The sequence below is a fragment of the Brachyhypopomus gauderio genome, chromosome 12 (genome assembly GCF_052324685.1).
Source record: "Brachyhypopomus gauderio isolate BG-103 chromosome 12, BGAUD_0.2, whole genome shotgun sequence".
Classification (NCBI taxonomy): Eukaryota; Metazoa; Chordata; class Actinopteri; order Gymnotiformes; family Hypopomidae; genus Brachyhypopomus; species Brachyhypopomus gauderio.
The window spans coordinates 7,070,006-7,083,402 of NC_135222.1; the positions used below are offsets into that span (position 1 = coordinate 7,070,006).

At 37.8% G+C, this 13,397-nt stretch overlaps 1 protein-coding gene across 4 annotated transcripts; it reads left to right on the forward strand.

The window, feature by feature from the left end:
* The first annotated feature begins 4,809 nt into the window (after positions 1–4,809).
* Positions 4,810–10,087, forward strand: elavl1b (ELAV like RNA binding protein 1b). 4 transcript variants are annotated; one of them, XM_077024762.1, is made up of 8 exons: positions 4,810–4,967; positions 6,003–6,067; positions 6,179–6,244; positions 6,364–6,544; positions 7,404–7,507; positions 8,302–8,455; positions 8,578–8,836; positions 8,961–10,087. In XM_077024762.1, exons 2-8 carry the CDS (start codon positions 6,032–6,034, stop codon positions 9,283–9,285), a joined length of 1,125 nt encoding a protein of 374 aa, XP_076880877.1. In that variant the 5' UTR covers positions 4,810–4,967; positions 6,003–6,031; the 3' UTR covers positions 9,286–10,087. The 4 variants fall into 4 exon arrangements, with proteins under 4 accessions (XP_076880877.1, XP_076880878.1, XP_076880879.1 ...); XM_077024763.1 differs by having other exon boundaries at positions 6,367–6,544; XM_077024764.1 differs by having other exon boundaries at positions 4,811–4,967; positions 8,611–8,836.
* The last annotated feature ends 3,310 nt before the right edge of the window (positions 10,088–13,397 follow it).

A 13,397-nucleotide genomic window follows, 5' to 3' on the forward strand; every position in this document is an offset into this window, starting at 1 on the left:
ATGATTAATAAATTGTGAGTTATTATCATTGATAATTTTGTGGAAGAATAAATATAGGGATTTTTTGCATCAGAGCATGACATACAAACATAATATATATATAAGACCTGAGAGACCTGACTGGAACATATCTAATCATCATTTCACTGAGGTACAGAGGAGCAAGACCATGAAGACATTTAAAAACCATCACTAGAACCTTAAAATCTATTCTAAAGCTGACAGGTAACCAGTGCAGTGAGTGGAGTGAAGGTGTAATATGATCTCTCTTTCTCCTGCGGGTCAGAACCCTTGCAGCAGCATTCTGAACTCGCTGTAGGTGAGAAATAGAGCTCTTTGGAAGAGCAGATAGAACAGTGTTACAATAATCTAGCCTTGATGTGATAAATGCATGGACAAGTATTTCACTGTCAGCAAGAGAGAGCATATCTCGGACCTTAGCGATGTTTCAAAGGTGAAAATAAGCTGTCTTGCATGTAGTCATGATGTGTGATTTGAAGCTAAGCTCATTATCAAAAGTGACACCCAGGTTCTTAACACATAGTTTGGCATTCAGATTTATTTGAATTAAATAAATCTGGACATCATTCCTTTGTGAATCACTACCAAGAACAAGAACCTCTGTCTTCTCTTTACTTAATTGCAGAAAATTGTCAGACATCCATGTCTGTATATAACCTATGCAGTCAAACAGTGAGCAAATTGATTTTAGGGCTTTAGGTTCTAGAGAAATGTAAAGTTGAGTGTCATCTGCATATTGATGATAACGAATACCATGTTTGTTAATGATATGTGGTAATATATCATTAAGCATATATAGGTTGAACAGTAATGGCCCAAGAATTGGTCCTTGGGGGACGCCACAAGTTGTTATTTGACGTGTGGAGAAAGAGGTACCTAATGCAACATAGTTATCACACCCAGTTAGATACAATCTAAACCAGCTCTGTAGTCGATCAAGAAGTATTTAATGATCAACGGTGTCAAAAGCGGCACTTAAATCTAGCAGAAAAAGGACTGAGAGTTTGCCTGCATCCTTATTCAATCTCAGGTAATCTACTACCTTAACTAGTGCCGTTTCAGTGTTGTGGAGAACTCTGAAACCAGACTGAAGTGTAATTTATCTGATTTACTTTGACAATCATTCAGCTGGATTGACACAACTTTTTCAATTATTTTGCTAAGAAAGGAAAGGTTAGATATAGGTCGATAATTATTGAGAACTGTGGGATCAAGATTTCTGTTATTTAATAGTGGTTTAACCATAGCAGTTTTAAAAATATTAGGGAATTCTCCCAGTTGCAGAGACTGACCAACAATCTTTAGAACTTTATTAACTAATGAGTTCAGAATCTGATTGAAAAAGCACGTTGGTAAAGGGTCCAGTTCACATGTAGAGGATTTTAGTGATGAAATCACATCAAGTAGTGTTACCATGTCAACTTCTTGGAAATAAGACATATTAAAGTTAGGCTGAGTAACTGATATAAGGGCTGATAGTCTATTAGTGCTTGTTGCTATGTTCTGCCTTATACTAGTAAACTTGTCCCTAAAAAATATTGCAAACTCATCACATTTTTCAACTGAAACAGTTTCAGGGAAGACACAGGAGGTGGGGTTTACTATCTGATCTATACTTCTGAACAAGGCAGCAGAGTTATTATTGGATGAATTGATTAAGGTAGAAAAGTAAAAGAAGTTTTTCCTTGCTGATTTCACTTCACTGTTGTAATTCTGCAATGTTGTTTTATAAATATCAAAATGTACTTGCAATTTTGACCTTCGCCAATGTCTCTCAGCTTGGATGGAATGTTTCTCCAGGGCATCTTAATTTTACCAGAGATAATAGAATAAAAAGAATAAAATTTAAAAATAACTTAAAACTTGTAAATAACTCAAATAAATAAAATAACTGTACAGAGCAAGCAGAGCTAGCAGAAAAGTGTCTGAACAGCAAGAAAGCAGGAAGTGGAATATAGGAATATAGAATTAATGATTCAGTAAAGGTCTGGTTTCTGAGTTAACTAAGTTAGTCATGTATGCTTAATACTGTGTATAATAATACAATATTAATATATATTTCCATCTTAATGCAAGTGGTTCAAGGTCTTATTTTTCACATTCAGTCAAATAGCATGACCATTATATAGCTACTTGGACATTTTTTTCAAAATTATTTAATCACATTTAAAATAGTTTTATTAGATGCAGCACAATATAACTAAAAAAAGATGCCTCAATTGTCAAATTTGATCAAGCCAGTCCAAAGATATTCACATTTAAATCGGCCCTATTTTTTTAATGCAATTAACCTAAAACGAAAGGACATCTTGTGATCAAGAAATGTGCGCTAGTTTTAGCATGTGGCCATATTTTGCTAGGTTCGCGGTTTTCACGCCAAATTGGGCTTGTTTGAAAATCCAGCCGCAGGTAAAAATTCTGGGGTCGCAGGGTTTTTTGGGCTACTTTTGAGTTGGGCCACCGTGGGAGTTACAAGTCAACACAAAGAATCGATCGCGATATAATACTTAATTTAACTCGCCGCCACCCCCCCCCCATCAATGGCTTTGGGCTAGTTTAAGCTGCTGAAGGGTGGGTTTTACACTGACTTTGTGTGGGATATTTTTGTAGGACCTGGCAACCCTGGCTAGTTTTGGCATGTGGCTAGTCCTTGTCCGCCGTTATCATGGTTCATCGGACCAACACGTTGTCTTGGGAGCCTTAAAAAACTACCTTAAACTGTACAGACTGGGATATCCAAGTACCTACATTATAAACGGGAGCTACTCAGCACCACACACCTCAACACCAGAAGGTATTGTGTGACACTAGGACTTAGGGCTGGGTATCGATTCAAATTCCAAGAATCAATCCGATTCCGATTCTGAAGATTAAGAATCGATTTATTTCGATTTAATCCGATTTAATCGATTCGATCCGATTCGGGGTTTAGTGTTATTAAAAATGTATTTGAGCTGTTTCCTGACTATGTACAGAAGCAACATGTTAAAACTAGTATTATATCGATATTAATCAGCAAATAGTTACTGGTAGTTACTGACGGCTGGACAATAAACAGAGGACATCTTTGAGGTGTCTATATCTGCAACAGTGGACTCCTACTGGGACACTAACCAGTGCATTATTATTATGATTGAAATAATTAAGATTTCACCCAAAAGCTGTTGCTACCAAATGCATTTTTATTTTAAAAGTGCTCACACTTAATAAACTGAAAGTATAAAATGTAAACGTGTATTTTTCTTTAAAGTGTGAATATAATAACAGAACTGTCACGTTACGGTCCCCGACCCCTCCCTGTTGGGCGTGTGTTAATGTTGTCTGCGTCTCGTCTGTAGATCTCCGTGGGTGCGGGTGCGTCTTGTGATAATCCCAATAGTATACGGCGCGAGACTAGGAGACTCTCTCACCATGGCTCTCTCATCCTGGCTGCACCGCGCTGGTGAAGTTCCATTATAGTATCGCGTAATTTGATAGGAATTTCAAAATAAAAGTAATAAATGAGAAGCTTACGCTGTCTGCGCTTTGGTAAATGTAATAAACGTAACAATTTGGAAAGTGCAAAGGATTATGTCTCGTCCATCGCCTTGCGCCCAACGTTACAAGAAAATTTTTAACTTTTTTAAACTGTAAAAACACTGGGTAAACTGTCAGTGACATGGACTAACTGTAAATAGTCACTGACACTGGATAAACTGTCCTTCTGCTTTTAGATTGCCGATTTGACTATCGTCGTTACCGTCACTGTCCGACGCCATGTTGTTTTACAGTTAGTTAGACCAAGCACGCCTGCGTGAATTCAGTGACGGGGCGGGGGTAAAAGTTCACTAAAAAAATCGATCTTTGGACGTACTAATCGATTATCAGATCATCTTATGCGAATCGATTCTGAATCGGAAAATCGATTTTCTCAACACAGGCCTACTAGGACTACACGCAGAGTTACCGATCTCCTGTTTTCATATTATACACCAGTAGCGAACCGTGACCATTAAACCTGGGCCCTCTCCCGCTCCCTTCCCCCCCCTTTCCTAATTAACTGCAATAAATAAATAAAAAAAACTGAGACGACAGTACAGCTTTAGAAACGCAATAAACAATAATATATGTACTAGATAACTTCTTCAAAGGTATGAATCGAAACTAGCTAGCGGTGGTACGCTAACGACAGCTAGCGTCGCCACAGCGGGCGGAAATTATCAAACAGTTAAGCCCGCCCACTAAGAGGGAAGATATGATTGGTCCATTTTGCTGTCATTTGAAAATGGTATTGGCTGAATTATAACTGCCAGGCCCTCTGTAAACGAACAGCGGGCATCACAGTCCTGATAGGGGGAGACACAGGCTCACAGGCTTCCACTTAACCCCTCACCTTCCAACACAGATTGAATAGACACGGGTGAATAATTTATTATTTGCTTATATTTCTGTAATTGTTTAGATGTCGATTGTCAAACTGTAAGTAGATTTTTAAAAATTGGATAAATTATATATATTTATATTTTAAGAATATTTTAGGCCCTCTGAGAGGGCGTTGAGGGCCCTGACGGTTCCCCACTGTTATACACTGTAAACTGTACTTAAATGTTGCTGAAACATGAGCCCACTGAAACGTTGCCATTTTTAAAGTACTTACACGGAGTTTTGGCTACTCTATTAAGTAGTACCTTTTTTCTCCATAAACACGATGAGCTTATTTATCTCTTTATGGCGTTTACTGTGCTTGCACGGAACACTAATTTGATGACTTCAGACAGGTAAAGAGAAAACTGCGTACAGTGGTTGAGCTCTGGCTGGCTACGTAAGGCCAGAGGGCGGAGCCAAAGAGTCTGACGTAACATCCGCTACTCGCGCTTGTATTGTTAAGTGCAAAGCGACTTCGAGTATTCCGTTTGTGGGGAATAAATTAAGTAGCTGTACACGCGGTTTGTCGACGAGGTGTTAAGGTATGTTGTTTATTTGTTAAATGTATTAATTTTCGTGCCGCGTGCGAAAGGTCAGCTTGTGAAGTACCGTAGCCACGCGGTAACGATCTTAAGCGTGGTTACGGCCTTCCAAGGCCCAGGTCCTTTATAGCTGCGCTGCTAACTCTCGACGGTTGTGTCGCTTATATCCGACCTGGCCGTTATATTCTAATACAGGTTAGATGTGAATTCGTAAGTGCGTCGCGTAAGGTGGTAGTTGGCTAGTTAAGTGAGTTTAATGCAGCTACTTGCATTTTATATAGGTCAGACGTTTCAAACGCGAACCGCTCGTCGTTGAACTAGCTACCTCGCTTAGCTTCGGGGCTACGTCGCCATGTTCGTGCGTTTTATAGCTAGGTGGGTTAGCACCCACGCTAATGCTAAGACGTATAACGAGATAGACTCGTTAACTGGCTATATAAACTCTTAATTGCTTAAGTACATATTTGCTACACTAAAACACCGTTTATCTCCCTGGCTAAGCTAGTTAGCCCCCGAGTTATTGTTAGCCTAGCCAGCTAGTTTAGTCACGCGGCGCCGTGTCTTTGTGAAAACTTTAGCTATCTGGTTAAGTACCTAACCCTAGCCTAATTGTTTCTGACAATCTGGTTGTTAGTCGTGTCGACACGTTAGCTTGATAGTTGGCTACCTAGCTGGTTGTAACGGACTATCTTTTTATTGTGCCGTTAGCGAGACGCATGCTAATTCGGTTTTTTTTGTTCTGAGGTAAAAAAAATTGTGCTCCGTAACCGTGACGTGGTGTAGCGATAACGTTCAAATCGCAGCTCGCGCCGCACGCGCTTTCGCTAGCTGGTTACCAGGGTGATTCGCGGCAGCGCGGGACGACGAGGTGCTGCTTCCTCAAAGCCGCAGTGTATTTGAAACGGGAAGCGAGACGTTCCGCGCCACTTTGTGTTAAACCGGCGCAAAGTCTCGTCGTCGCCCCCTTCACACCGGACTCGCATTTACTGTGATGTGCAATGTGCAGTGCTTAATTTCTCCTCTGTGTTTCCTCAGCGTACTACTTGGGTCTGTAAAGCATCTCTATGGCTGTTAGAAGGGGACACATACGATACCTGAAAGTGAGTATGATCATTATATAAGCCCCATACGAAACTGGAAGAATAGAAAATATTTAGACAATTTTAAAATTGTTTATTTTAACACAATGCATACTTTTATATGTGCTGTAGGTCTGTGAGGTTCAGAGCCAAGGTAATGACAGAGATTCACAACAGCTTGGCAAGGGTGTCATTAAGGTATGTCCGTTAGAGAGTATCATGCATATTTTGATGAAAGAGATCTTTATGAATTGATATGTACATTTTATTTGGTGCATGTTTATCAGATATTTAATTCTGTGTTGTTTTCTCTCTAGCAGGAGGCGTATGACTTGCCTAATGGTTATGAGGACCATATGGGGGACGAGCCAAAAGACGCCAAAACAAACCTGATCGTCAATTATCTGCCGCAGAACATGACGCAGGAGGAGCTACGCAGTCTGTTCAGCAGCATCGGCGAGGTGGAGTCTGCCAAACTCATTCGAGACAAAATGGGAGGTAAGTCTTCAAAAACGAAATGGTCGCCTGAATCTTGTCTTGACTGAGGGGATACTGGTCTTCGGATTGTTATTTCAGCACCAAACTTTTAGTAATGACATTTTGATTTTAATGTTTCGTGTTTGGTGGTCTTATATTGAGGCAAGCCCTTGGTTTTTTTAGATCGTTTTCCTTTTTGAATCTGAAGATGTTGAGGTGTTTTGTGTTTTATTTCTTTGTTTCTTTAATAATTAACATTAATTTGGACTGGGGTTGTTTCTAGAAGCATCAGCATTCCATGCACCACTGTCCACTTTTGTCTGCTGTATGGCTTATTGTTACAGGGTTTTTATTATATTTTTGGAGGGGCGGGGTTATATGTCCATACATCCTTATGGTATGGTTTGAAACTTCTTTGTTTGTTTTATTTCCTTAAAGCTCCTCACATTTTAGCTAAATTATTCCTGTATGGTTCATGTAAAGTGTTATGTAATTTGGAGGATTTTCTTACTTTTAATTATTTACTTTTTTACTTTTGATTTTGTGGCAGATGTCATTGTTTTACCTTGAAAATGTACACAACTTACTAATGTTTTGTGTTTATTTTAAAGGAAGCGATGGAAGCTAAGCAGTGTTTTATGTAATACGGACCCTTATTTTCATAATCATGTACTCGTGATATGTAACTGATTTCTTATTTTAAGTGATGAAGTAATTGTTCTGAAATTGTTTTTTCATTTTATTAATTTACTTTCCTCCCCAAGATTATGCTGCATTGTAACGTCTGGGTTTTTTGTTTATGAAAACTACTTTAGTCTGCAGGATGTGGACAAACGTTTGTTATTTTTATTTTGTTGTTTTTTTCCTTTTTTTTCTCTAGGCCACAGTTTAGGGTACGGATTTGTTAACTATGTTAACCCTAGTGATGCAGAAAGGGCAATCAGTACTCTCAATGGGCTGAGACTACAGTCTAAAACTATCAAGGTAACGTGCAAAGAGGTGTTCTTGTATCCATGTGTAAACTGATAGAAATGACATGTTCCAGTAGTAGCTAGGCAGCAGAGGGAAAATCCCAATACTGCCGAGTGTGTTTCTCAATAAGAAATGCACATTTATAGAGGTCTGAGATTTTGTTTTAAACATTTATCTTTCATTTCACAATTTTTGTCTGTTTCCAGGTTGTCAGACCCATATGATTTTAACAATTGGCTTTCCCCATTGACTTGGCATGGTTTTATTTTCGGTACAGAATTATACTGAAGTTTTTTGACTTTTGTAAATTCATGTTTTGCCTCCAGTATTGGTCAAGAAATGTGTTTTTGTTCAGTTTTAAGTTTATTTGCTAGAGGGAGGCACAAAAGATCATTTTGCTTGAGTATGACGTTGTGCCGAACCAAAGCCCTGCACATCAATCCCTGATGTGTCTCTTTATTTTCCATATTTTTGCACTAATGGGATTGTTTTGAAATGGAAATTGTCCCTTTTTTACATTAACTTTTTATGCCTTTTTTTAATTTATGATTTTTTTAGTTTAGCGTGTAGAACTGTCATTATGTACAAAATACAGATTGTTTTGGGTTTTTTTCCCCCTCGTCAATCTGTTGTTATACTAACGAATCAATGTAACGTTAACATTTAATTTGGGATGAGTTTGTTGCCTCTGTAACAACTTATTTTGGTGGTTTGTTGAATTTGTTTTATAAACTATTAATTACTATTGATTTTTGATCTGCTCCTTGTAATGTTGGTTCCTTAAAGAATTGTTCTCCCTTTTGTAGGTGTCTTACGCCAGGCCAAGCTCTGACTCGATCAAAGACGCCAACCTTTACATTAGTGGCTTGCCCAAGTCCATGACACAGAAAGATGTTGAAGACATGTTTGCCCGTTATGGACGCATCATAAACTCAAGGGTGCTGGTTGATCAGGCTTCAGGTAAGGACTGTTTCTACAGCAGCAGAGCATGCAGGTGGTGTACATTCAAACATCGTTCAAAAATTGCTCCTTGTTCTCCATTTCCTTCTCTGTGAGTGTTTCTTTAATTTTTTTCACTGTAGGATTTCAGACTGCTAATGCTTCCTCCATCTCAGGTTTGTCCCGTGGCGTTGCCTTCATTCGTTTTGATAAGAGAATGGAAGCAGAAGAAGCCATCAAAGGCCTCAATGGTCAGAAGCCCACTGGAGCATCTGAGCCAATCACTGTGAAGTTTGCTGCAAACCCCAATCAGGCAAAGAACTCCCAGCTGCTGTCTCAGCTTTACCACACACAGTCCCGGCGCTTTGGAGGCCCTGTCCATCACCAGGCCCAGAGGTTCAGGTGTGTTCGTCCAGCAAAGTCTCATTTGTAGTTTTTGTTGGTGGGGTTCGTAGTACCACAGCATGCTGGTCATTTTCCCGATAAACACCATCCGTTTGTAACTTTAAGCTCGTCTTTTTACTAGGTTCTCGCCCATGAGTGTGGACCACATGGGTGGTGCATCTGGCATGAATGTGTCTGGGAATTCCACTTCTGGCTGGTGCATTTTCATCTACAATCTGGGCCAGGATGTGGACGAGGGCTTCCTGTGGCAGATGTTTGGCCCATTCGGGGCGGTCACCAACGTCAAAGTCATAAGAGATTTCAACACCAACAAATGTAAAGGGTTTGGGTTTGTTACTATGACAAACTATGAAGAGGCAGCTATGGCCATTACTAGCCTCAATGGATACCGTCTTGGGGACAAGGTCTTGCAAGTCTCATTTAAAACCAGCAAGTCCCACAAGTAAAAGGACAGTATTACGTTTTGGGTTCTAAGAACTTGTCACTTTTTTTTTTTCTTTTGCCTCCCACCCCCTCCTACTACACCTATTAGTGTTGTGTCTCCATAAAAGTACTTGTGTATCTTTTGAATAAATATGTAAGTGGTAGTGTTGTTACTTTGGGATTTATCAGGCCAGTTGGCTAAATGGCCTACAATCTTTGACAAAAATGGGAACGGGGGTGCCTGAACACTAGAGCAACTAAAATTCTTCAATGGCCAGCAATGGGCTGTATCTAAAATCTGCAATATTCAAAATCCCAGAAACTACTATTTCGGACCGTGTATCTTTTTTTTTTTTTTCTCTCATTTTGGGTGGGTGGTTCGCCACTGTAACTGGCTGGCTGACAACTGTAAGATTGGACAATGAACGTCTGATCTCTTTGCCCCCTTTATCAAATCACTTGCTGTAGTTTTGAAAGCAGCAACTTAAATGTTCTTTCACCAATCCTTAAATGACATCAGATTTAAATTTGTTTTTAGTCATTAGATTTAAGAGGCTTTTAGGAGCATGCAAAAAGAGTTTAGACGATGTGCTTGTATCAAGAGTTTTGTTAATATCTGATATCAAGCTGCCTATGTTTTTGCTTAAGTAACCTATTTGAAGTGATTTGAGCTTAAAGGACCAAAGAAATGAGAGAATAGGTATTGATTTGCGCATATGCATATATATAATATATATAAATGCGTGCTGATCTTTTCGTTGTATGAAGTAGTTGTCTGGTTACAGTGTTTTTGCAATTAAAATATTAAACTTGTTTTGCATTAAAGCCTTTTACATTTTTGTCTTTTGCTTGCAAATTTAGCAAGAGGCAGAAATTACTTTCTTTTATTTATTTTTTAAAATAAACTTCAAGCCTCAAAATTTCAACATCAGTCTAATCTGCTTTTCTGGATACTTCTTCCTGCTCAAGTGTTCAGCTACTTTTTCCCATGAAATCAGTTGTCAGTCCAGAAGGCAGCCTGATCATGATGGTAATGCTATTTGTAGACAAGTTGGAACTTTTATTTTATTTTTAAGTGCTATGGTTAATGGAGACACCCACTACCCTCCTTTTAGTATCAGTACGTGAATACGTTTGTGTAATTAGTATTCTCATCACAACTCTGTATATAAGATTTAGCAATTATAGTGAAATTCAGGCTAGCTTAATTACTATTTACTCTTATGAATACTATACATAGATTATTAAACATTTGCATTGTTCTGCAAGACACCTTTAAATTCCTGCTGGTGTTGGACAGCAGTGCCTGTCTAGGGTAGATGTCAAATGTTTAACTTCCATATGTGCATGTTCATTTAAGGCATTTTGCCAGTAGCTTTCGCATATTGTGTTTGTCCTGTGTTGTTGACCTCATCAGAAGTGATCGTAGCTGTTGTAGCATGAATCTTTTATGTATTTACAAATAAATGCTATTCTTTTGTTGTAAAAATGTGCTTCTGAAGGCTTATTTCTGTGTTTGCTGAACAGTTTGACTATTTCTGTGATTGTGTATACATACTTCCTTCCATTAATTTTTTAATGGGTTGATTTCAGTTTGTATTAATTAAATGTGTGCACAGTTAGTCAAAGTTCTTCATCCCCAAGGAGATCTAAAATATTTACATGTTGGTCTCACTGAAAACAGCTTTCAAAATAACCCTGAACCTCATTGACCCCAATGTTTGTTTTCTTTGTAGTGAAAGCTACTGTAATACAGAAGCCACCTGCCTATACATACTGTCCTGAGGGTCTCAAAACTGCAAGCTAGTTCATTCACCTCATTAAACAATCTATTTTGTTACAAAATATTTAGCTTTATTACACAAACAAAATAGTCATGCAAATACATGAAATTGTCAAGTATTACCTTGTCCCTCCAGTGTGCTTTGTGAGAAAAAGAAATATCGCCTTACATTTTTCATCCCTAAATGTTTCCTTCTGCTTACATTTCTTTTAAGGCAACACTTCTATAGTCTTCATCATCATGACATGAAGAACAGGATCTTAACGTGCGTTAAAAATTTCAGTGCACATAGTATGGAGCACTGTTCTTGAATTTTGGTTTGTTAAAAGCATATGCAAATCCATCACCCATGAATGGAACAACTCAAAACATGCTGTCCAATGTCCAATTTGCTTTTTCAAAGAAAAGATAAAAAAATAAAAATGAGCAATGCATATTGTGTTTGTCCTGTGTTGTTGACCTCATCAGAAGTGATCGTAGCTGTTGTAGCATGAATCTTTTATGTATTTACAAATAAATGCTATTCTTTTGTTGTAAAAATGTGCTTCTGAAGGCTTATTTCTGTGTTTGCTGAACAGTTTGACTATTTCTGTGATTGTGTATACATACTTCCTTCCATTAATTTTTTAATGGGTTGATTTCAGTTTGTATTAATTAAATGTGTGCACAGTTAGTCAAAGTTCTTCATCCCCAAGGAGATCTAAAATATTTACATGTTGGTCTCACTGAAAACAGCTTTCAAAATAACCCTGAACCTCATTGACCCCAATGTTTGTTTTCTTTGTAGTGAAAGCTACTGTAATACAGAAGCCACCTGCCTATACATACTGTCCTGAGGGTCTCAAAACTGCAAGCTAGTTCATTCACCTCATTAAACAATCTATTTTGTTACAAAATATTTAGCTTTATTACACAAACAAAATAGTCATGCAAATACATGAAATTGTCAAGTATTACCTTGTCCCTCCAGTGTGCTTTGTGAGAAAAAGAAATGTCGCCTTACATTTTTCATCCCTAAATGTTTCCTTCTGCTTACATTTCTTTTAAGGCAACACTTCTATAGTCTTCATCATCATGACATGAAGAACAGGATCTTAACGTGCGTTAAAAATTTCAGTGCACATAGTATGGAGCACTGTTCTTGAATTTTGGTTTGTTAAAAGCATATGCAAATCCATCACCCATGAATGGAACAACTCAAAACATGCTGTCCAATGTCCAATTTGCTTTTTCAAAGAAAAGATAAAAAAATAAAAATGAGCAATGCATATTGTGTTTGTCCTGTGTTGTTGACCTCATCAGAAGTGATCGTAGCTGTTGTAGCATGAATCTTTTATGTATTTACAAATAAATGCTATTCTTTTGTTGTAAAAATGTGCTTCTGAAGGCTTATTTCTGTGTTTGCTGAACAGTTTGACTATTTCTGTGATTGTGTATACATACTTCCTTCCATTAATTTTTTAATGGGTTGATTTCAGTTTGTATTAATTAAATGTGTGCACAGTTAGTCAAAGTTCTTCATCCCCAAGGAGATCTAAAATATTTACATGTTGGTCTCACTGAAAACAGCTTTCAAAATAACCCTGAACCTCATTGACCCCAATGTTTGTTTTCTTTGTAGTGAAAGCTACTGTAATACAGAAGCCACCTGCCTATACATACTGTCCTGAGGGTCTCAAAACTGCAAGCTAGTTCATTCACCTCATTAAACAATCTATTTTGTTACAAAATATTTAGCTTTATTACACAAACAAAATAGTCATGCAAATACATGAAATTGTCAAGTATTACCTTGTCCCTCCAGTGTGCTTTGTGAGAAAAAGAAATGTCGCCTTACATTTTTCATCCCTAAATGTTTCCTTCTGCTTACATTTCTTTTAAGGCAACACTTCTATAGTCTTCATCATCATGACATGAAGAACAGGATCTTAACGTGCGTTAAAAATTTCAGTGCACATAGTATGGAGCACTGTTCTTGAATTTTGGTTTGTTAAAAGCATATGCAAATCCATCACCCATGAATGGAACAACTCAAAACATGCTGTCCAATGTCCAATTTGCTTTTTCAAAGAAAAGATAAAAAAATAAAAATGAGCAATGCATATTGTGTTTGTCCTGTGTTGTTGACCTCATCAGAAGTGATCGTAGCTGTTGTAGCATGAATCTTTTATGTATTTACAAATAAATGCTATTCTTTTGTTGTAAAAATGTGCTTCTGAAGGCTTATTTCTGTGTTTGCTGAACAGTTTGACTATTTCTGTGATTGTGTATACATACTTCCTTCCATTAATTTTTTAATGGGTTGATTTCAGTTTGTATTAATTAAATGTGTGCACAGTTAGTCAAAGTTCT

Bases quoted from the DNA above. Each gene is read 5' to 3' on its own strand.
- elavl1b (XM_077024762.1), top strand. From the start codon at position 6,032: ATGGCTGTTAGAAGGGGACACATACGATACCTGAAA. The intron at 6,068-6,178 runs GTGAGTATGATC...TATGTGCTGTAG, and splicing joins GACACATACGATACCTGAAA to GTCTGTGAGGTTCAGAGCCA. The intron at 8,456-8,577 runs GTAAGGACTGTT...TTTTCACTGTAG, and splicing joins GCTGGTTGATCAGGCTTCAG to GATTTCAGACTGCTAATGCT.